Source organism: Chironomus tepperi, unplaced genomic scaffold (genome assembly GCF_022539635.2).
Source record: "Chironomus tepperi strain 1889 unplaced genomic scaffold, CSIRO-AGI_Ctep_v1 contig_68, whole genome shotgun sequence".
Classification (NCBI taxonomy): Eukaryota; Metazoa; Arthropoda; class Insecta; order Diptera; family Chironomidae; genus Chironomus; species Chironomus tepperi.
In genome coordinates this window covers 1,459,265-1,481,078 of record NW_027226190.1, presented here as the reverse complement: position 1 = coordinate 1,481,078, position 21,814 = coordinate 1,459,265, and the positions used below count along the sequence as shown (strand labels likewise).

At 31.8% G+C, this 21,814-nt stretch overlaps 2 protein-coding genes across 2 annotated transcripts; both read right to left on the bottom strand.

The window, feature by feature from the left end:
* Positions 1 to 14,966: 14,966 nt before the first annotated feature.
* Positions 14,967 to 16,331, bottom strand: LOC139100843 (speckle-type POZ protein B-like). Its single transcript, XM_070653593.1, has 3 exons — positions 16,129 to 16,331; positions 15,818 to 16,076; positions 14,967 to 15,763 (listed from the first exon to the last, which is right to left on the bottom strand). Exons 1-3 carry the CDS (start codon positions 16,272 to 16,274, stop codon positions 15,092 to 15,094), a joined length of 1,077 nt encoding a protein of 358 aa, XP_070509694.1. The 5' UTR covers positions 16,275 to 16,331; the 3' UTR covers positions 14,967 to 15,091.
* Positions 16,332 to 17,845: 1,514 nt separating this feature from the next.
* On the bottom strand, positions 17,846 to 19,275 carry LOC139100835 (protein roadkill-like). The gene is made up of 3 exons (XM_070653586.1): positions 19,071 to 19,275; positions 18,139 to 18,894; positions 17,846 to 18,080 (listed from the first exon to the last, which is right to left on the bottom strand). Exons 1-3 carry the CDS (start codon positions 19,202 to 19,204, stop codon positions 17,960 to 17,962), a joined length of 1,011 nt encoding a protein of 336 aa, XP_070509687.1. The 5' UTR covers positions 19,205 to 19,275; the 3' UTR covers positions 17,846 to 17,959.
* Between the last annotated feature and the right edge of the window lie 2,539 nt (positions 19,276 to 21,814).

Genomic DNA, 21,814 nt, shown 5'->3' with positions numbered 1-21,814 from the left:
CAGTTTTCTAAAAATAGCTTCTAGTTGAATAGCTTTGACACTTGAATCTGTATCCTGTTGAGGAAAATTTTCTTTTCATAATTCCATTGAAACGTTAATAGAAATTTTGTTGTTCCGTGCAAGTTCCGTGTCCTTCAATTTTATTTGTAGAAGCTTTTAAAGAAGAGTTCCCGTGCGACACATATATGTCAATGAGCTTTTAGGGCTCCGATGAATAGAGACTCCGAAATGGAATTTGCTTCCATTTGGCAACTAAATGGCTCAAATGTGGCGTCCAAATGGCTCCCAAGAGGCATCCAAGAGGCGTTCATGTGGCGTCCAAGAGGCGTTCATGTGGCGTCTAAGGGGCATCCATGTGTCTTCATTGTGGCGTCCAAGAGGCGTCCATGTGGCTCCAATGTGGCTTCCAAGAGGCATCCATGTGGCTCAAATGTAGCGTCCATATGGCGTCCAAGAGGCGTCCAAGAGGTGTCCATGTGGCTCCAATGTGACGTTTATGTGGCGTCCAAATGGCTCCCGAGAGCTTTAAAAGCTCAATGGCTCCTTTTTCATTTGTGTCACTCGGGATTTTGATATGAAATAAAATACAAAAGTCAACTTTGACCTCTACAATTTCCTAAATGTCTACCTTTCATTCATGAGTCGACTCAAGTCTTCAATACTTTTCTTTAGAACTCCTGATTACAAAGTTGAAGAAATGCATTTAACTTTTGTTATACTTGAATTTTTTTAAGAATCCTCGTAAGAATCTCACAACAACTTTGTATTTTATTACAGTTCTTTCAATAAATTGGAAACAGAAACAGCAAAACTTTTTTTTTCATTTCCAATCTCTTTACCAATGAGCATAAAAACGTGAGTTCTATTGAAGTATGAAAAAGATATATAAATTTCACAATTATGCAAGAAAGCATCACAATTTCTTTCTTTTTGTAGCTATGATATGAAGCGAGAAAATTGATAAAAATGGATGTTTTGGAATCAATTATTCTTCGATATTGATGAATAAGCTTTCAATTTGATACTTCTTATAATTTTGAATGGGCAGAAGGGCATAAAAGTCATTTGTGTATTGAATGAATGATTTTTGTGTGCTTTTACGCTTTTGATGTAAGCTTTCCCAGGCGACACAAATGAAGAAAGATCTGCCATGGAGCTTTTAAGGCTCTAATAATCCAGAGTTGCAAAACAGGCACCTGTTTCGTGCCGTGGTTCGCAGGTGGCCTCTTCCGCAAGTTGTAGACATGTTACTATCTTAGGCCTTTTTGCAGTTACCAACTTCCATCAATTGTCCTTTCTTCGATGGTCCCTTGCGCAGGTAACCGCCTTCTTTAGACATCGATTCCACAGTTCGCATACAGATAGAAATAGCCGACGAATTCCTGCTTCGCCAGCTCCTTCTGCAGAATACTACCTTCTCCCCAGTCCATCGTGGGGATTCCTGTACACAGGTGCCAGATAGAATATTTTATTTACTAAAAGCAGTCACGGCTGTAACCACAAAACTCAATAACAATTAACAGACTTTTACAGGAGTCTTTCCTTTATATAACAATTTGATGTACATAATCACAACATATAAACTCCTTCAATCTTGATATCGAAGGATACTTTCATAACATCAACAGCCTCAAGTAGACACATGATGGAATACAGTACAAAGAGCACGTTTCCTTCATATATATGAGAAATGTGAGTGTTTTTCTTAAAATATTTATTTATAAAAAGGAGAATAAAAATTGAGCAACAACAGGTGTTATGTAATTCTGCAGTCATACGTATAAGCGCACTCTTCTCATCATATTAATACAATCTTATGAAAATTATTCCATCTCAAGCATACAAACATATGGAATAAATTACTAATTAATTTTTCTTTTCGCAGATGCCTTGCTTTCGTTCCTTTTAAGAATCTTTTTTTTGTATTAAAGAATTCAGCATAAAATATTCAACATATGTTATTGCTACATTCTGCGCTTCATACAGCAATATATGTACATATAATGTTAGATAAATAATTGTAATCTACATGTAATTTGATATTTAAAAAATATCATGACGTAGCATCCATTTTAATTTGAATTAGAATCTACCTTAGATGAGGAAATCATTGAATGTATTTCTTTTTTGCGTCTTAAATATCAATGCTGTGCATTTTAGGGAAATTTTATGTTTATGTACTTATAAGCTTACACAATGTTTTTTAATTTTTTATGCCAAAAATAAGGAAACTGGAAGAATCACAGAATTATGAAAATGATTTCAAGCATCGAGCATACCCGAGGAGCACAAGTTAGTCTCTAGGATGTTGTTTCGTTGCTGCATCAATGGACCATTTTTACGTCGAGAAATCAAATTCATCGCATTGTACTGTTCTTTTGTCTTTAAGTGTAAATGGATGATGTATTCGTTCAGGGACATATAAAGCGGGGAGGGAGTCAACCTGATGCACGCAGATGTCTCATTGATTTCTATGATTTGACCTTTTTTCCATGCAAAAGACTAATGAAAAGCACTACATGATGAATTTGATATTACGATGTAAGAATAGGACTTAAACACGGTGACAAAGCAAATTCAGATGATTGACCTTCAAATGAAAAGCATCTGACGATGGCTGAATAGGCCATACACTTCGTAAGGAAAATGCAAGAGAACATGGCATTGCTGGACAAAAACACAATTTTGAAACACCTACTTTGGACGGAATCCACAAGAGAAACGACGAACAGAAGCTCCAATAGCTTCTTGGCACAAAACAGTCATAGAAAAATGCCAGCTAAATATGTGGACAAAAATATACAAACTTCACCTAGAGTCTAAGTGAAAGAATAAGATGAAACTAGCTGAAAGAACTCATGCATTTTAGGCAGCATCTGAGGGAGGTTCATGGATCACAATTGATCTGAACGGCCAGCGAAGTAAGTAAGTAAGGTAAATAGTCCCGAGAAACACAAGTAAGGTAAAAGTCACACTTCAAGTAAAGTTTAAAAGTAAAGAAGTAAGTGATAACAGGCAGTCTGATGTACTGACTCAAGTCATACTTTGTCCGCGCGCAAGCTAATCTTCAATGCATTATCCTATAGTATGTCATATGAATTACTTGTGATGTAACCTTGAGGTAACTTCAAGGTAGCACTAAGTCAACTTCAAGCTTATTTTAAATGATCACTTCAACATGACTTGCAAGTTAACTTGAAGCCAATATAAGGTACTACTTGAAGGCATGACCCATTGCTTTCATATTCCAGAATATTCCCAAAAAATGATAAATTAAAAAACACTTAATACTTTGGTTTATTAAACTATAAAATATGAACTTTATTAGCTAAAAATTCGTATATAATACACTTGTGAGCACTTAAATTAATCCTGGATCCCTAGAAATAAATTATTAAATGACCTAAAAAAACTCCAAAAAAATAAAATTTTAATTAGAAATAAAACACTGTTATCAGATTAACACTATCAAAAGACCTAGATTATCAAATGAAAAACAAAAGAGAAATATCTATAAAAGAGACAAAATTATGAAATAATTTGATTAATTCAAATTTTTTAAAAATTTAAGTATTTTAAATTAATTTCACTTACCAATTTCATGAATCTTCTACTGTAACTAAACAGAAACATATTTACTTCAATTTAAAACTATATAAACACTTTATACACTTTTTTTTAATTATTTTACATTTCATTCACTGAGCACATTTTTCGGTAAACAATTAACTAAAAAAATTAAAAATTGCAAAAATTTTGTCCTTTTGTCAAGATTTACTTGAAATGCTCAATGTTACCCCAACTTTACCCCAAAGTATCGTCAGAAGTCAATCCTGATAGTATGTTTTGTGACGCATAACAAGTAATCATAAACGGTAATATTTTGTGTCACATATTGGTCGTTGTATTAAAGGTAATTTTAATACGCACTAACTTGAGGCATTACTTAAACATAGACTTTCCTCTACTGGTTTCTCGGGAGAGCCAGCAACAAAGTCAAATGAAAAGTATTTTGTGTTATCTAAACTACGCATAGGAACAACGTTGCAGTAAGTAAGAAAGTAACAAGCAATTTCAAAACGCTCTGGCTACAACAGAAAAGTAAACCGAAAGGTAAAAGACTTTCCATCAATAAGCAAGTGACCTTGAAATTCAAGGGTGATTCCTAAAAAATGAGAAATTAATTTTTAATCAGAATTAATTTGTAATTTTTCATTAATTATTTTAACTCAACGAACGTCAACAAAATTTCATAAATCTTGTGAAATTCCAAGAAATTTCAAAATGAAATTTTAAATGCTCATAGCTCATAAAAAGCTTTACGTAATAAACGTTTATGAATTTTCATAAATCTTTTAATAGAATATTTAAAAGGAAAGCTGAATACGAATGTTATTCACGTGAACATTTTTCTATTTGAAAAGGTAAGACTTTTTAATAATTCACAGTTGTTCTTGCTACTATAAAAGCATAGCATTCACGTGAAAAATTTTTCCAACATAATTTTTCCATCATCTAAAGCCAGCGAGATGAAAAAAGAAGTAATTTTTTATAGACTGTGTACGAGTGAAACTTAAGAATCAACAATCACTCAAAGCTATGCTTATTGTCTTGATATATTCCATAGAAATCCTAACAATCGAAAAATTCTCATTAAACGTTCGACTTTTATATGAAATAATTATTGAAATCGAAGAACATTAATTAACGAGATTTTCACTCAAGCTACCTATAATTATTCAATTAGCAGCTTTCTGAATTTCTTAGTCAATAATTCAAGAGTTTATTGTGTTTGCAGTGAGTTGGTAAAATTTTATTAAGCTTCAATTAGGTCGTAGTTGATATTTGATTGACTAATTAAATTTATTATTAATACTTGGTGCTGAAAGTCTGTGATGAATTGATATTAACTTACTTACTAACTTACTTACTTCGTGTGAGTATAAGTGGCTAGGTGGCGTAGTGGCTTAATTCTTCGGTATTTCATCATTGCACATCGATCCGGGGTCATGGGTTCGAGATTTGGTATGGGATATTTTGCTGGTCCTTATTCGAATCATATGCAATGGAAACGCGGCTCACAGCTTCTCTTCGTTGGGAACAGTCAGTAATGTCGTCCAAGGAGTGGCTTGGATCCCACTATAAACTGTAAATCTTTGCGGCTTGGGTACGGTGTTTTGCCGAACTCTCACTCGTTAAACTGTCATTAGCCCTGAAACGTGAAGCGTATATCGCGATGCTCTGGATCCTTATGGAACTAAATATATTCTTGAATACTTCGCTGTGATCCATGACTTCCCTCAGATATTGTCTGAAATTAACTTAGTCGCTGGTTTTCATTTGTCATTAATTCTTTGTTTAGTCCAGTGTTGGGCAACCTTTTATTTTTCGGGGCAACCCTTGATGGTGAGCCTTGACTGAAATCTTACAAAGCAAACGATTCATGGAATTCGAAAAAATTTGCAGCACACTCCGCTTCAGTCTGTAAATCCTCACTCTCTTCCAGAAACCTTTACCTGCATTCAACATTCCTTGTGGTTAACCAATTTGTAATAATCAAATGTTAAATCCAATAATACATTTTGTATCCTCAAACATTATTTAATCTCATTCAATAATTCCCGATTGAAGTTAAAAATAACATTGTTGATTCCTTCACTTTTAACTTTTACTTTTTTACTCCAATTCAATTCCAATTTCAATTCATATTACAATCAATAACTCTCCTGGTATGTATGAAGTATGTTCATGAATGAATGAAGCAGCTTATTGATAGTTTAATTCCGTTTGATCATGAGAATTGATACAGTTGTTCAAATATCAATCGACATGACGTCAATTCGGTTAGAGAATAAATAATATTTTTTCAAAGAACTTCTTCTGCTGAAATTTTTAGACAACAGGGTTGTGAAATGGAAAGAAAAATGTGTAGGTAGAATATCCTGAATTGAAGCGAAAGTAAAAGTTCAATGTTAAAGATGAATTGTGAATCAAAAAGTTGTAGGAAATAGCAAAATCGGTAATAAATGTTCCCGAGTGACACAAATGAAGAAGGCTTGGGGTGGCTACATGTGGCATCCATATTTAGGCAGCTTCTATTTGGTGTCAATAAATAAGTGATGCTTTAAAAGCTTCATGGTAAAGCCTTCTTCATTTGTGCCGCTCGGGAGCTTAACCTTTACACCAACTCTGTGCCAATTAAATTGGGAATAAAGGATGAAAAAGGGCAAATAAATACATCAAAGAATTAATTTTTTTTCTTGGCGAACTTTGGGAGAGTAAGAAGATAAGGAATAAAGCAGACATAGAAATAATTACAAGAAAGGTTTAAAATAATTTTCTATTCAAGTGGATAATGAATTTTTAAATTCTTTACAGCTCGTGGATAGGAGGAAAAAGAGGAGTTTTAGATCCTACGGAGAAATATTGACTGGATTATATCAAGTTCAGCTTTTATAAAATAAAATTATTTCTACCATATTTTTTTCAATATTTCCATTCAATCTACTTAAAAAGTTTAAAACAAAATTCATGAGCAAGTTGAGGATTTACGTATCAATAGGCATCATGAGAAGCATTGATCTGACTGAATGACTAAACTACCTAAAAGACGCAAATGAAAATAGTTTCATCACTGAGCATTAACAGCTCCACCAAAGTTCGTTTTGACATACATTGACATTTGAATAAAGTCCTTCAATACTTGAATAGAAGAGCCAAAGCTTAAAGTCGACTTGAGTTTTGAATGGAATCGAGACAGCTCAAGTCGAATTCAAGCACTGGGAGGAGCTTTAAATGTTCCATTACCGAGCATTCTTCATTCCATAATTTCCTCCTACATTTTCTTTGTAACTTAGGTTGCTGAACATTTCTTCGTGTTCGGTCCTATTATTTTACAAATTCAACAAAACTAATATATGCTGAATATCAAATATAATCTGCACCTTGCAATCCTAGCAAAAAAGTTTGATGAAAGTTTAATATAATTTATTTATGAAGCACAGACACAGTAAGCGATAGACATTATTTATTTAGTTATTCCTCACGTTAGGTTTGATAATATTTACACAAAAATACTTTAATTCGAATGATTTTAGTTGATCCACCCATTTCCTCAGGCTAGGACAAGTTAAATAAGCAAAATCAATTTTATTGCCGGTCACAGTTAGCGTTGGATTTAAATATCTAAAGGAAAGAAACAGAAAAGGTCTTTAAATGTAATTCTTGCAATATTTAATTCAATCCACGTATTTTTGTTGAGATTGTTTTTTATTTCCAAAAGCTTCAGAAAAAGCAGTTCCATTTTTAAGGTAAATATTTTAAAATTCTAAAGGTTATTCCTAAATGACATTTATTCATTACTAAGAATATGAATCAATTCTCAATATAAATGGATTCCCGAGTGACACAAATGAAGAAGACTACGCCATGGAACTCCGTGAAGCCGTTTTCGATTGACGTCCATATGACTGCCAAATAAGTTCCGTGACGGAATCTTCTTTATTTGTGTCGCTCGGAGATGTAGCACAACTTATTGAAAAGTCACGTAAAATATTCTCAGCACTAAACAGTTGAAATAAAATGCAAAGCTGAACTTGGATCAGTTCAAAATTACTTCCATCATTTTGAACTTTGTGCTATCCATCTGCCTCCGAAATCTAATTTGAAAATCAATAAGGAAGAAAAAAGCTCAATTCGTATTGACATTTCTTAAAGGCTGCTCCATTTGACTTTTTTCATGATGAATTTTAATCATCTGATGAATACAGTACATCCTGTTTACTCTTTTCTTGCTACAATCAATGAAAATATTTTGGTATGGAAATGATTTTTTAGCGAGATATCATTTTCATCATACCTAATTGAATTTCAATGAAATAACATTTTTTTTCTATGTGAATTGATTGAATCCTTGACATATGATTACCAATATTGCGTAGAATGTGTTTTTCATCATTCAATCAATCAATTTTTCACGTGAAAATCACATTTCAATATTACTTAAATTAATGAATGATTTGATATTCTATGGCAACATGAAATCATGCACTTTTTTGTGGGTTTATTAATTAATTTTATTAGGTACAATTTATTTTAATGAACTGAATAGCACAAATGACATAATAAAAATCCACAAATTGTGAATATGGGTTTGCTACCCATTGATTGAGTGATTGATTGATTAAGTTTATTAGCCCTCTCATATTTGTAATTCTTGTGAATTCAGAAGCTTGAATATTACCTTTCAGCATACATAATATGTACACCTCCTTATTGGATTATGACACTATGTGAGGTCATCCTCTATCTTGAAGCAGGAATTACTCTTATTGAATTGTATTGCTAATAAGAGATTAATTGCGAAAGGCCCATAGCTTCTAAAATCGGTAAAGGATATTTATTAACTTTAGCTCTTTTACGAATTATGTCAACTTTAAATTTGCATTCTGTTGCTTTGCATTCATTCAATGGTAGGGTACATACAGCACCTTACACATAGCGTACATACACAACAGCTTAAGAGTGGTTCGGATGGCGTTGTTAACTGTAGCTTTTGGATTCAATCTATTATCAATCGTACTGTTTGTATTCTGTTGGTACCTTTGTTGCATATTGGGTTCGTAGATGATAGATTGTTAATTTTATCATTCTTGCATCCTTATAACATGCTTCCAACTTCAGACAGTATATCGGATAGGATTTTAATCACAAAAATTGCTTTTAGGTAACAGATAACAGGGTATACCTTGAGCTACCTTCGGTATGCACTCGACATTTGGTCAGCTTGTGGAAATTTTAATTTTACAAAATAGGAAGGACTTCTAGCTTCCCCAATATCAACCGCGACCCGCTATTATTCTGCATTAGACTTTCCATATCTGAACAGCTTAAAGTTTTTTCTATTGAAAGATGTCATTTGTAGATGATTCCTAAACTGTCTATAATTTTTAAAAGGAATCTGTTCATCAGACAAAGTGATAGAAGTACTCGATAGAAATTCCATATCCACTTTGATCATGAAATCTTTCAAGATATTTTCTATGGCATCACATACAGAATGATATCACATATCAATTTCATATAAGCACTGGATTGTCAACACCATAGTATTTCTATTGTGACAATCGATTTCTGTTCAGGACATGTGGATGTATTTTTATGTAAAAAGCTCTCAATAAGAATATTTGGAATTCTTCCGGCCTAGGATTATCACTATACATTGAATGAATAGATAGATAAGATCTATTCTTCATACGTGAAGCTCCTAAATACACACTATAATATTTATGGATTCCTAAACTTCTTCCTATATGTCACTAAAAATTGCTTTTCAGATAAAAAATAATCAAGTCGAACCAATCCTCAATGTTACGTGCTACAAACTATTTTTGTACTTATACGAATTCTTCAGCTACCTTCGTTGATTGAAATAAGCCGCACGTGTCACTGACTTTCAACGTAAATTTTTGTCCATACAGTTTCTTCTTATCTTGTGAAAATTGTAAATTTACAAAATAGCAATCCTAATTGAAATTGCCTACTGTCAAGTTTTAAATGGAAGTATCAACAAAAAAGTAAATTGATGATTTTACCAATTATCTTTGATTTTCGCATTCGCTTTTCAGTTAAATAAATACACAAAACAGAAATAAAACAATGATAATAAAATAGGCCTTGAATGTACATTAAGGAAGCAAGATATTGTTAAAATTGCATGATATCGTTTGAGGCATTTCTCTTATTCACTTATTGCGTAATTGAGTTCTATAAAAGTAAATGTTTAAAAATGGAAAATCGAAAAACAAATTTTGACTGTGAAGATATCGATAGCACTCATTTAAAGATTGACATGCTGGTCTTTTTGTGGGACATTTAGAAGAAAACTTATGGGAAAATATTCATTTAGTCCAATATCACGCGAGAAGTACATTGATGTCGAGATGGCATCGCGTTGACAGCAAGATTGTTACGGAAATAAATCCTCTTTTTATCTTTTACTGTACCTTACTTGATTTTATATTCAAAGGCTGTAATGGAATGGTGATGTGGAATGTTGTAACGTTGGAAGTCCCTTCACTCAACTCTGGGTATTTTGATTTTAGGGGTATTAATAAGTACTTCTTTATGATTTCAGCAATAACTTTTATTTAAAATTTATTTTAATTTAATTCACTGAATTTCACTTGATTACAACAATCTCTCTTCTCACTGTTTTCTTCACTCTTGCCCCTTGCGTTCTTCACTACTCCGTGCCCTTCTTTTGTTCCTTAGTCCAAGGGTAATTCAGTTTTACGTATCGATTAATTTTCGATATTATTTTTTCCGTTAAATTTATTTCACCACTATTTTCACCATTAAGCACGTGTGTGCTACAAAGATGTAGATATTTTCTGTTGGCACTTACTTACTTACTTCGTTGGCCGTACAGATCAATTGTGATCCAAGGCCTCCCTGACGGAACCGTAATTTTTAATTCATCATGACATTCGCTTACTCTTCATTAAGTTTCAGGAATTTTTTTAAATGTAAAAATTGCTTTCCACGGATACATAATACTAGTTGTTGAAAAATCATAGTTCATCTTCAATAACCATGACTTTGTATTAATTTGCTTAAAGCTAAAATTATCGAATTTTTAATGGTCGTTTGTTATTGTAGATTTTCTGAAAACTCGTTTTCATTCTTTGCAGATTATTGAGTATCTCTTGTTGTTGTTTCTGTTGAAATTACAGCTTTAAGGAGCTGAAGGAACTTAAAATATTTATCAGGTAAATAATAACTGGACAAAAATAGAAATGATAACAAAGATGTTTATTCTTCGGAGTTCAAAAAAAGACTAAATTTACATGAAGGGGTCAACAACTATAAGAGGGGAAATCAACTAATCTTAGTCGCAAATATAATTTGAATATTAAACGACCGTTGATATCAAAAAGCGCTTTTAAATTAAATCTATACAAAAATTCCAAACATGTTCATCATTAGCATAAAAATAAATTCATCCAGGAAACTCAATACAAAATAGAATTGCAAATACGGTCGTGAAGATGTGAGGGATTTCTATGCCAATATGTTTTCTATTCAAATTTAATGAACTTTTCTTGCCTTCATTTGAGAAATGTCAAATAAATATTTGAGCTTGTGAACATCTTCTTTCATTTCATGTGCATAATAATGGCATAACATTACCATATTTCAATCACATTTGCAGGAAAATTTGTCTCTTTTTACTGTATATCATTTAATTGCAAATTTGTAAATTCTTATATTTTCCGTATTTTGATCTACATAAAAGAGCAGTGACGCATTTTAAAATGTCGTTAAAAAATCTTTAAAAATAAGAATTTCCATATGAAATATACTCTTGAAAAAGGTATAAAGTATCTATCTGTGTATAGCTCCTAGATGAGTACATAGAAATAGAAATATAAATGAATAAATTGGAATTGCTTTATATGTAGGGTGACCATCTTGATGTATTCTCAAAAGACAGTATTGAAGTATCAATGAATGTTCCAGAGCTCGAAGTCGACTCGGATTTGGTATACAAAAGTCTACTCAGATCAACTAGACCTAATAGTGTTCATAAAAATAAGATGTCCACCCTATTTATAGGAGAATTGATGGAGTCACATTACATGTAAATTTCCATGAAACATTTAAATGACGAATCATTGCGTGGGAAATAAATAAAGAACAGGCGAATTACAATAAAAGTGAATGGCTTGAAGGCATTATCTAAGGATAATTGATTCAATGTAAAGGTCGATTCCTCATGATTCTTTGATACGTAGAATTATGGAGCTACACAGGATTGAAACAGAATTGGTAAAATTACTCTTCCTGCCTAAGTTCCTGCTTAATCTCGTGTAACTTTCAAATTGTACAAATATTTCTAAATGCTTTATACAGTCAACAACGTCCAAAAAGCTCTGCTTACGTATTTTCTAGAATGTTCTAAACACCTACAAAGTGTTTCGTTTAATCTAATCCTCACATAAAGTTCTACAAATATAAAAATTGGTCATACAACAAAGAAGTTTCATATGTCTAACAGGTGTCTAAGGTTTTGCGACATAAAATAAATTCAAGGATGTACGAAAGGTTACAAAGAGATGAATTTTATTTCTTGCACTGAGTAGCCATTTTTAGCTCACAAAGTCTAAATCTTCAGCATAAAATTATATTCAAGTTCATGTGTTTATTTTTAGTTTCTTTCTTTTTAATCACTTTGACTGTAAACTGTACACGGAAATAGACAATATTTTTATTCAACGCCTTCGCAATTCACCTTACAACTAGTTTTGTCCTCAGGGAAAAAATAGCATAAATCTCCAACATTCGATAGTTAAGGATTTTTATTAGATCTTACATTTAAATGTCAAGGGAGCTATGTGGGTTCGTTGAAAGCTATTTATGACCCATCCAAACCCATTTTGACACTTTAAATGTCATTAGAATTGATTCATGGAGGATATGAAGAAGATGAAAAGCATTATTGATTCAATTATGAGGTCCAATGTAATTAATGGTCGAGAAAGGCAGTGAATTTTGTGAGGTCTATAAGAAAGGAACCGCAGTTTTGAAAGCTAAGATATGAGTTCATACAAGATTCAGACTGCGCAAAACAGTGATAAAAGAAAGTCAGTTAAACGTGCGAACAGACAATTTGTACAAACTACCTAAGTGGCAAAGTCGGCAACAGAGTCAGAGTCAGATACTTTTATTGTAGCCTATGCAAGAACATCACGGCCTAAACTGTTTACGACAAGCCGTCAGTGACACCAGTGAGCCACGGCACACAGTTTGGTGTGCCTACCTTAACCTCAAAATATTGCTGATTACGCCCCTGGACTTCATTTATAAACAACTACCTAATTAAGCTTCAAAAAATATCACCCATTAATACCATTATAGATATACGAAGCTATACCTTAAAAGTTGTAACCATCTGGAAAGTTTTAATTGATTTTGTGGTAATAAAAATTATTCAAAAATGGATGCGATGAGTATTTACCCCAATGAATTGGAAGAAAAGCCGCAGGCAATGGTTCCGAACTATTTGACTTTCATGCTCTCCATATTTTCTATCCTAATAATAAATTCATTAGCAAGATGGCATTAATGTGAAGCATTCTTTGCTTTTTTTTGTAAATATGCCATAAATCTTGGCGAAGAAAGTGTCAAGAATAAATTTATTGTTGAAACTTTTTAATGACTTCGTGCCCTTGCAACATAATTAGCGACTTTCATCTTGTGGTTATATACAACAGATTATTGGTTGCGTTATTAATCTGGAATTAAATATTTGATCAGATCTTTATTCACATAGAAGAATGAATAATACTTATTGACATGCCTGCGCAAACAGAAACAAATTATTTTAATATTAGACTTTTTATTTTTAGATCATTTGTTTTTTGTTTATTTACTTACCATCTATGACATCATAATGCTGATTATGTTGATGATGATGAAATTATTTTATGTCTGATGAAAATTCCTTTTGAAGCATTTTTTCCTCATTATTACAAACATTTCATTCATCATAGCTGATGATGTGAAATATGAGCACAACTACGTCATATCACTGATGAAGATTTATGACTATATTTTTGGATTTTGATGGGTGTACTGAATTGCTTCGGGATATTTTTATTAACAGGTGCAACTAACTTTATTTTTTAGGATTTTTGGATGTATTTACTTTTATGATTCATAACTTTTTTGTCACTCATATGTTTGGAAGTGTCATAATTTTATTCTTATCACCCGAACAGATTCTCATTTAGCATACTTACTTACTTAAATATCGCTGGCCGTACAGATCAACTGTTCCATGGAGATGTCGCCTATAACTGGTTCTATCGCCTTCCGACATGCCAATTCCCAATACCAAATGCAATTATTCTATCGACAGCTGCCTTTCAGGAATTTTTCGGTCTTCCACGAGCTTTCTTACAATCCACAAAGTCTGACTTAAAGACTCTATTTAGTGGAGCTTCTACAGCTCTTCTATACATGTCCAACCCATCGGATTTTACTTTGACTGTAATTTCAGCCTCTCCATACAGCTGATACAGTTCCTCATTATTCTATATCAGTATTGGTCTCCTTCTTTCTTAGGTCCACACAACTCTTAGAATCCTCCTCTCAAATACTCCAATTGCATGTTCATCTGCAACAGTCATATTCCATGGCTCAGCACCATAAACAAAATTTAGCATGCTTTATGATATTGATTGAGGGATCTCATGAGTATTCTCATGGTCATGAAAGGTAACCGATTTCTTTGATCAAACCCTGAATCAGCCTCACTTTTTTAAGGCACACCAACTCTGAACCCTGCTGATTCATGAATAATCAATTCAATTTTAGAGACCTATTTGTGTCGCGAATACAAACCAAGAGTAGACCAAAACAGCGAAAAAGCACCCGAATTCAAATATTCAAATTCTTGATCTTCCATACCAACCGTCAACTTTAATATAATTTCCCTATTAATGTTGATTCCCCAATGGAGACGACTCCACTGTTGAGTCCTGCCAACTCTGAATGAGACTTGTTTTTAAAATATTAAAGTTCATGAAACTTTTCTCATTTATTCATTTCCTAGAAAAAGGGAAAACTTTTTCAAAAGTTTGATAAATTAAAATTAACTTTTTAATTAATATTTTTGATGAATTCTAAGAAAAAGACCACAATAACCAAAAGTAAATATTGTATTAACATTAAAAATGTACCTGTCATTGTTCTTAGGACTTTTTAAGTTTATATAAATTTCTGGGCATCATTTATTATTCACGTTCTTGGATGTTCATCGATAATGTTCTGTTGGTGCTCGTTTAGACTTTTTTAATGTACATCAAACAAATTTGCTTTAGATAATATTCGTTCAGCCAGCATGAAATGCTGGTTAATTCTTTTGTTATCAAAGTGTTCCATCATGTAATCAACACATAAAGTTCTTTATTGAATCACAAATCATTTATCTTTCAGTACTTATGGATTATTTGTAGTTTTAGCCTTAACTCAGAGTATAAAAAATTATATAATATAATTATTCAATCTTATAATTTCAGTATCGTCTTCACGTCCTGATGAAAGAATCAAAGCTGAAATTATGAAGTGTTTCTCTTGTTAAGGTTGATTCGAAAACTTGAATGTAGCTGTCATTTCTGCGAAAATATTCTAAAAGAACTCTCCAATGTTTGACTTCCAGTTTATTCCAGTCATTTCTCTCGTCACAAACAGTTTTATAGTTCAATTTAATGAACATGGCTGAGCTTTTCTGTAGATGTATTAGTTCGTATTGGACAGACAAAATCAAATAATCAAGTGCATTTTCAATACACAAATTTTTGGTCATTAAGTCAACGCAATGATTCTTCAAGTCTTCCAATTCATATTTTTCGGCACCATAGAGTAACCTTGATTCGAGACCTATAATATTCTTTATCTTCTTTGTGTACAAGAATCGCGTAATTTCATTCATGGTCTCTCCATCAATATCTTTAATAAGTGCTGTACTATATTCTGTTTCGTCTATATTGAGAAGAAATCTAGCTTTCATGACATCAGAGTTCATAGCCAGAATCATGCGATGTGCTTGAACTTCAACACCATCAGAGCAGAAGAATGTATAGTCATAAAAACATTTAGTATCAAAATATTCTTCAATTTTAGTCATGATTGCTCCATACTCTGGAGATTGTTCTTCACAATCAATATTATCGGTTTCGTTGTCTTGAATCAGTTCAACCTGTGTATACTTAATTATTTATATCTATTTAAATAGAATTTTTAAATTTTATACCTTCAATCCTAATTTCAATGTATCGTTCCTTAGATATCTTTGAGGATCATTGAAAACTTCCTCAGTCTTTATAAAGTCAGACCAGCCACGTGAACATCTATACAGGTTTGATTTGTTTTTTGAGCAAAATTCATAATTATTTAATTCCTCCATTTTGTTAGTGTTTATCCCAAATATGACGGTAAAATTTTCCAAATCTACATGAACTTTCTGAAGATAAATACTCAATCCAGAATCCCTTACATAAAGTTTAAAATGCCTAGAGAATAAATAACAAATGAAAAGTAAATCAAATAACTTAATTATCTTACCATTTTGTCTCATTATTGGTGCCTAGGATAATCTGGAACTCGTTTGATACAAAGCATTTTGCAAATTTCAGATCATCTACTATTTCCTTCGTAAAATTGTGTATCTTCCACTCAAAGTCGTAACGTTTGCTAATCTTTGATGTCATTTTTGAAGGAATAACTATTTAAATGCCAATAAAAGTTAATAAAATTAAATTCTTCAATTTTACGAAAAATTAGCTGAAAAACCTAGTAACCAATTGATAAGTTGCAATTTCAAACATTAGAAATACGTTATAAATTTGAAATTTTCGGTTATAAACGAACAACTTAATTAATACAGCGGGGGAAATAATTATGGGCGAGCTATTTTTTCAAAGTTTTCGAAAATTAAACATCTTTCAGTAAATTTGTTATATGAGAAATTTATGCAGTATTATATGACAAATACATCAGTGAAAAAAGTTTTAATTATATTAACCATTAAGAAAAATAACGGTCATTTTTTGAAAAATATACCTTCTGCAAGAGGAAGTAATTATGGGCGAATTAGGTAAAATTAATTTTTTTATTATTTATAGTCAAATTTTACATAGTTTTTAAATTCTTTTAGATAATTTAAGATAAAATGAACCTAATTTACTGAACCAAGCATAATATTTAGTCACTAAATGTCCAAAAATTATTAAATAAGCTGACTTAAATTTTTCTTCAGTTTTTCAGGATTCTACTCTATTTCAGCATTGTTAATTCTATGATTCTAATCAATACTGATAATATTGAATATATTTTATGATTTCTAGCAAAAAAACCTGCCAGAAAATTGAAAAATTTAAAAATTGTTTCAAACCTCATCACTACAAAATGATTATTTTCAAAAAATTTGTGTTTAATTAATGTTTACAATAGAAATTTAAGTTGATTCAGACTTTAATTTATCTAAACAATAACTTGTATAAAAGATTTGGAGCATAAACATGCAGATTTTAACAAAATTTGCAAAAAGTTAAGAAGATATGGTAAAATGAACGGTTTTGTATGAAAAAACGAGTTTTTTTTTAAAAAAACCGTCAAAGCTTATGTACTTTCAGTTTTTTGCAAATTTTGTTAAAATCTGCATGTTTATGCTTTCAAATCTTTTATACAAGACATAGTTTAGATAAATTAAAGTTGAATCAACTTAAATTTCTATTGTAAACATTAATTAAACACAAATTTTTTGAAAATAATCATTTTGTAGTGATGAGGTTTGAAACAATTTTTAGAAACCTTTCTTGGCATTTTCTGGCAGGTTTTTTTGCTATCATAAAATATATTCAATATTATCAGTAATTAGAATCAAGAATATAACAATGCTGAATGAAGAAAAATTTAAGTCAGCTTATTTAATAATTTTTGTTTAGTGACTAAATATTATGCTTGGTTCAAAATTAGGTTCATTTTATCTTAAATTATCTAAAAGAATTTAAAAACTATGTAAAATTTGACTATAAATAATAAAAAATTAATTTTACCTAATTCGCCCATTTACTTCCTCTTGCAGAAGGTATATTTTTCAAAAAATGACCGTTATTTTTCTTAATGGTTAATATAATTAAAACTTTTTTCACTGATGAATTTGTCATATAATACTGCATAAATTTCTCATATAACAAATTTACTGAAAGATGTTTAGATTTTCGAAAACTTTGAAAAAATAGCTCGCCCATAATTATTTCCCCGCTGTATAAATGTTCAGTCAAAGCGTGTATGGTTTATTAAATACTTATTATTTAACAATGGTTCATGATTTCAATAAATGTTTAAACGATAATAATTTTAGTATTAAATCATAAAGACAGCAGATGAAGAGTTAAAATGTTGATTCAAAAACTGTAATGCTATCTGTGTTGTGCTGATAGTTATCCAAGAGAAGCAAAAACTGATTGTTGCTGAAATTAGACCAATTCTTTTTGCGCAAAACATCGTAGTTTCTGGAAAAATTTAATTATAGAAATAATGACTGAATAGAATAAATATTTTGTTACTTACGATTTTATAAATATAGCAGAACCTACCAACAAAGCTTTTGATTTGTAGCGATCACCCAAAAGAAAGTATTCTAAAGCATTATCCACTGAAAGGTTTTCGACCATTAATGAGCTGCAAAGCTTTTTCAATTCATCCAGTTCATATTTTTCAGCACCATAAAGTAATTTAACTGCCAACTTATTACCGTTTATAACTTCATGGGTATAGATAAATCTCAATATTTCCGTCATTGTTTCTCCATCAATATCATTAACCCTAATTTCTGTAATTTTGGTTTCAGCCATACGAATTTGAAGAATTGTTTTAAATACAGATGAAGCACCTCCCAAAATAAAGCGATGAGCAGGAATTTCGATCATATCCGAGCAGATAAACGTGATGTCAGCGAAAGTCTTGGATGTAAAATATTCTTTACACATAGTCAGATAATGATTTTGAGAATTACTGTTTTGAACATCCAGTTCCCTTTTCTTTGTCAGAACAACCTTTAGTTCTAATATAATTGTACCATCATCAATATATCCTTTATGTCGTTTCCAAATATCACCTTTGGAAAGAAGATTATTCCAACCATAAATTTTGTTCGTTTTATAGTCATTGCTTGATCTTGTGTCCGTAAGTTTTTTGTTTTTGATAACTAAAAATTTTGGTGTACGCACAAAAATTTCAAATTTAACAACAAAGCCATCAATCTCAGCTTCTAAATATCGAAGATATATGCCAATTTGTGAATTTTCAATCCGAATTTCAAAGCACCTGTTAAAGTCATGAATAGGATCAAATTAATATTAAACTGGATCTAACCTCTAACAGGCAAAGAACGTGCTCTCAAGACTAGAGTAAGTTAAGAGCAACGCTCTTAACTAGCATTTTTAAGATAAGCAAGCTCTCGAGAACATGCTTTCTGCCTATTTGGGAATAGTAATGCTTACCATTTAGTTTCACTGTTGTCAAAAAAAATAGAAAAATTTTTGTTCCAAACAGTTTTTTCTACCACATCGTAAAAATTAGTAAAGTCGATAATCTTCCAGTGGAATTCTCGAGTCACAGCGAGATCTGAATCCATTGCTAGCAGCCTATCTAGTGGTTTTTCACGAATAATACTAAATTTCTTATTTTAACTAATTTAATGTCCGTGCGGTCAATAACGGAAATAATTGTTGAATTTTATTAAAATTTAAAAATACGTTACAAAATTTGGACAGTCATGCTTTTACAGCATTAATGATTTTTGCACATAAAAGAAACTTAAGCATCAATCTCCTTCAAACTATAATAAAATCATAAGACAAGCATAGAATAAGTTCATAGCAGAGTTAAAGTTGTTGAGTAGAAAATATAAAGCTCCATACGAGAATCAATTAAATCTTAATTACTAACGAAAAACGACGAATTGTCACATAATCTATACAGTAATTTATCACACCACAAGGATAAAAAGTTTTGATAGACATTAAATTAAAACTTTTCCCCAAGTTTGTGGTCATAAAAGTTTAAATACAGCACTCAGCACTGATATATCATTAAGAAATTGAACATAGTATGGGACCATTCACTTATTACGTAACAGAATAATGATCTAGAGCCCTGCTGAAAATTCGATTTTTAAGGTAGTTCCGCGTCAAATTCAGAGTCTGCCAATTCTAATGTTGCGTTATGACATAATTCTTTTGATATTCAGCTGTTCTGTTCTCGGAAATTCTGTTTCAATCCATTTCCAATCGGATACTCTTTTGTCCTTCCTTTGCTCATTTTCGTTAAGCATAAAGCTTTCATCTATAAAAATTTCAAAATCAGCTGAAAAAGTTTTCCTTTCAAACCGCAATTAAATCAATATTGAAAATCAGCAGAAATCATCATCTTGAACCATCCAATTACTTCTCGGTATGTTCCTTAGTTTCCTCCTTCGAATCTCGAAAGCAACAAAAAAGGCTGCAGAGTTGTTACAATGATACTTTTAATGGACGCGGTCATATGTATGGCTAAACAGACAAGGAACATGCTTATGAGTATATACACAAAATTGAGCATGGTCAATTGTATTGATTGAGTGTACTCATGAGTAAGATCTTTTGGGTGAGTGTGGTTATAGTCTGTAAGGAATATAGAATTACGATGTGACTTGTACAAACTTTAAAGACTACTGCAAGCATCAAAAATCAAGATAAATACAAATTCTGCAACTCTGTAACATCGGAGAGAAAAAGAAAGGAAAGAGAAAGAATTCGAAAGGATTGATTCCGAAAGGTCAAAAAAACTCAATACAACTTCAAAGTATCCATCAAAGTTTATTATTTTGTTGGATGGAATGAAAACTTGAGAATATGGTTAAGCGTATATAATGCGTTGAAAAGATCAACATAATTTAGCTCTAGAGCTGTCATGGATGATAAGAGTTGTTGAATACAATGATGTAACAATTTACGTGATTAGAATATATAGGTCACTGCAGCTTTTTGATATGGTTGTGTCTGACTGGCTACTTTTCCATATTTTTTTTAGTATTCTGTACTGCTATTCTTTGATAAGATTCTAGGGATCATATGTAAAGGTAAACGTAAGAACAATAGATGCATGTGATTTTCAACCGGATATACTCAACCTTTAACCTATATATCATGCGAGGAATAATAATGAGATTAACTTTTGAGCATTCAATCTATTCCATAGAAAAAGAAATGATACTTTTTCATAGCCTACACAAACTGTCTTTAAGCTTCAATTTCATTTTATGAAGAAAAATTTGTGCCAAAAAAAAGTTTTATTTTATTTTTGAAAGATTAAAGGGCAATGCGGAATCAATCAGTTATGTCATCAAATATTTATGAATTTGGAAATTTCTCAGTAAAAAGGACAATCAAAATTTTGCTAATGATTTAGTGACGCACAAGCTTTCGCTAGAGTAGCAATCTTGTGCTCGTTGTTCTGGTCATTCGTAATAGCCAAAGTTCGATGTCGACTTTTCAATAGACAATCCGAGTCGACTTCGAGCTCTAGTATTAGCTGTTGATTGTATGTATTAAGAGAACAAACTAAGAAATAGCAGCAACTAGAGCACTCATGCACTGTTGCGAAACAGTAGTGTGTCACGACTAGTGTGACACGTAATTAGTGTCGTGTAGCATACTTTGAGAAGTTTGTAATTTCTTAAATTTATTAGTAGTTAGAGTAACTATGTCACACGACACACATTATGGTGTCATTCACTAATGTGTCGCAGAAAGTTTGAGTAACTATGCTACACGAGACGCATCACGGTGTCACACGCTATTGTGCCGCAAAAAGTTCGAGAAACTATGCTACACGATACACATTACGGTGTCACATACCAACATGTCGCAACATCTGGCATTTAGTGTGTCGCTCGAGAAACACAATGTGCGGACTACATTTTATGCCTTAAAACCGGTCGAAATCCGTCGTCACAGTGTCATCAGGACAACTTTGTGTCTTATCGATAATATGACGACGCAACAGTGCCCTAGCGAATACGGTGTGTTGTTCGAGTCACCTATTGAAAACCAGATACTTAAAATAAAAAATGGCATCACCTTTAAAATCATTAACTATTCTCCGCAGCCAAAATCACATTCTGTATATCCTTAAATAAATTAATATAATGAACAATATTATCAAGCAGACGTCATTCATGAATGTCAAAATAATACAAAAGTCT

Excerpts from the sequence above, each read along its gene's own strand:
- LOC139100843 (XM_070653593.1), bottom strand. The coding sequence starts at position 16,274 with ATGACATCAAAGATTAGCAAACGTTACGACTTTGAGTGGAAGATACAC. Across the intron at positions 16,077-16,128 it reads ACCAATAATGAGACAAAATG|GCATTTTAAACTTTATGTAA; the intron begins GTAAGATAATTA and ends TTTATTCTCTAG. Across the intron at positions 15,764-15,817 it reads CATTGAAATTAGGATTGAAG|GTTGAACTGATTCAAGACAA; the intron begins GTATAAAATTTA and ends AAGTATACACAG.
- LOC139100835 (XM_070653586.1), bottom strand. The coding sequence starts at position 19,204 with ATGGATTCAGATCTCGCTGTGACTCGAGAATTCCACTGGAAGATTATC. Across the intron at positions 18,895-19,070 it reads GACAACAGTGAAACTAAATG|GTGCTTTGAAATTCGGATTG; the intron begins GTAAGCATTACT and ends TGACTTTAACAG. Across the intron at positions 18,081-18,138 it reads TCTGCTATATTTATAAAATC|AAACTACGATGTTTTGCGCA; the intron begins GTAAGTAACAAA and ends AAATTTTTCCAG.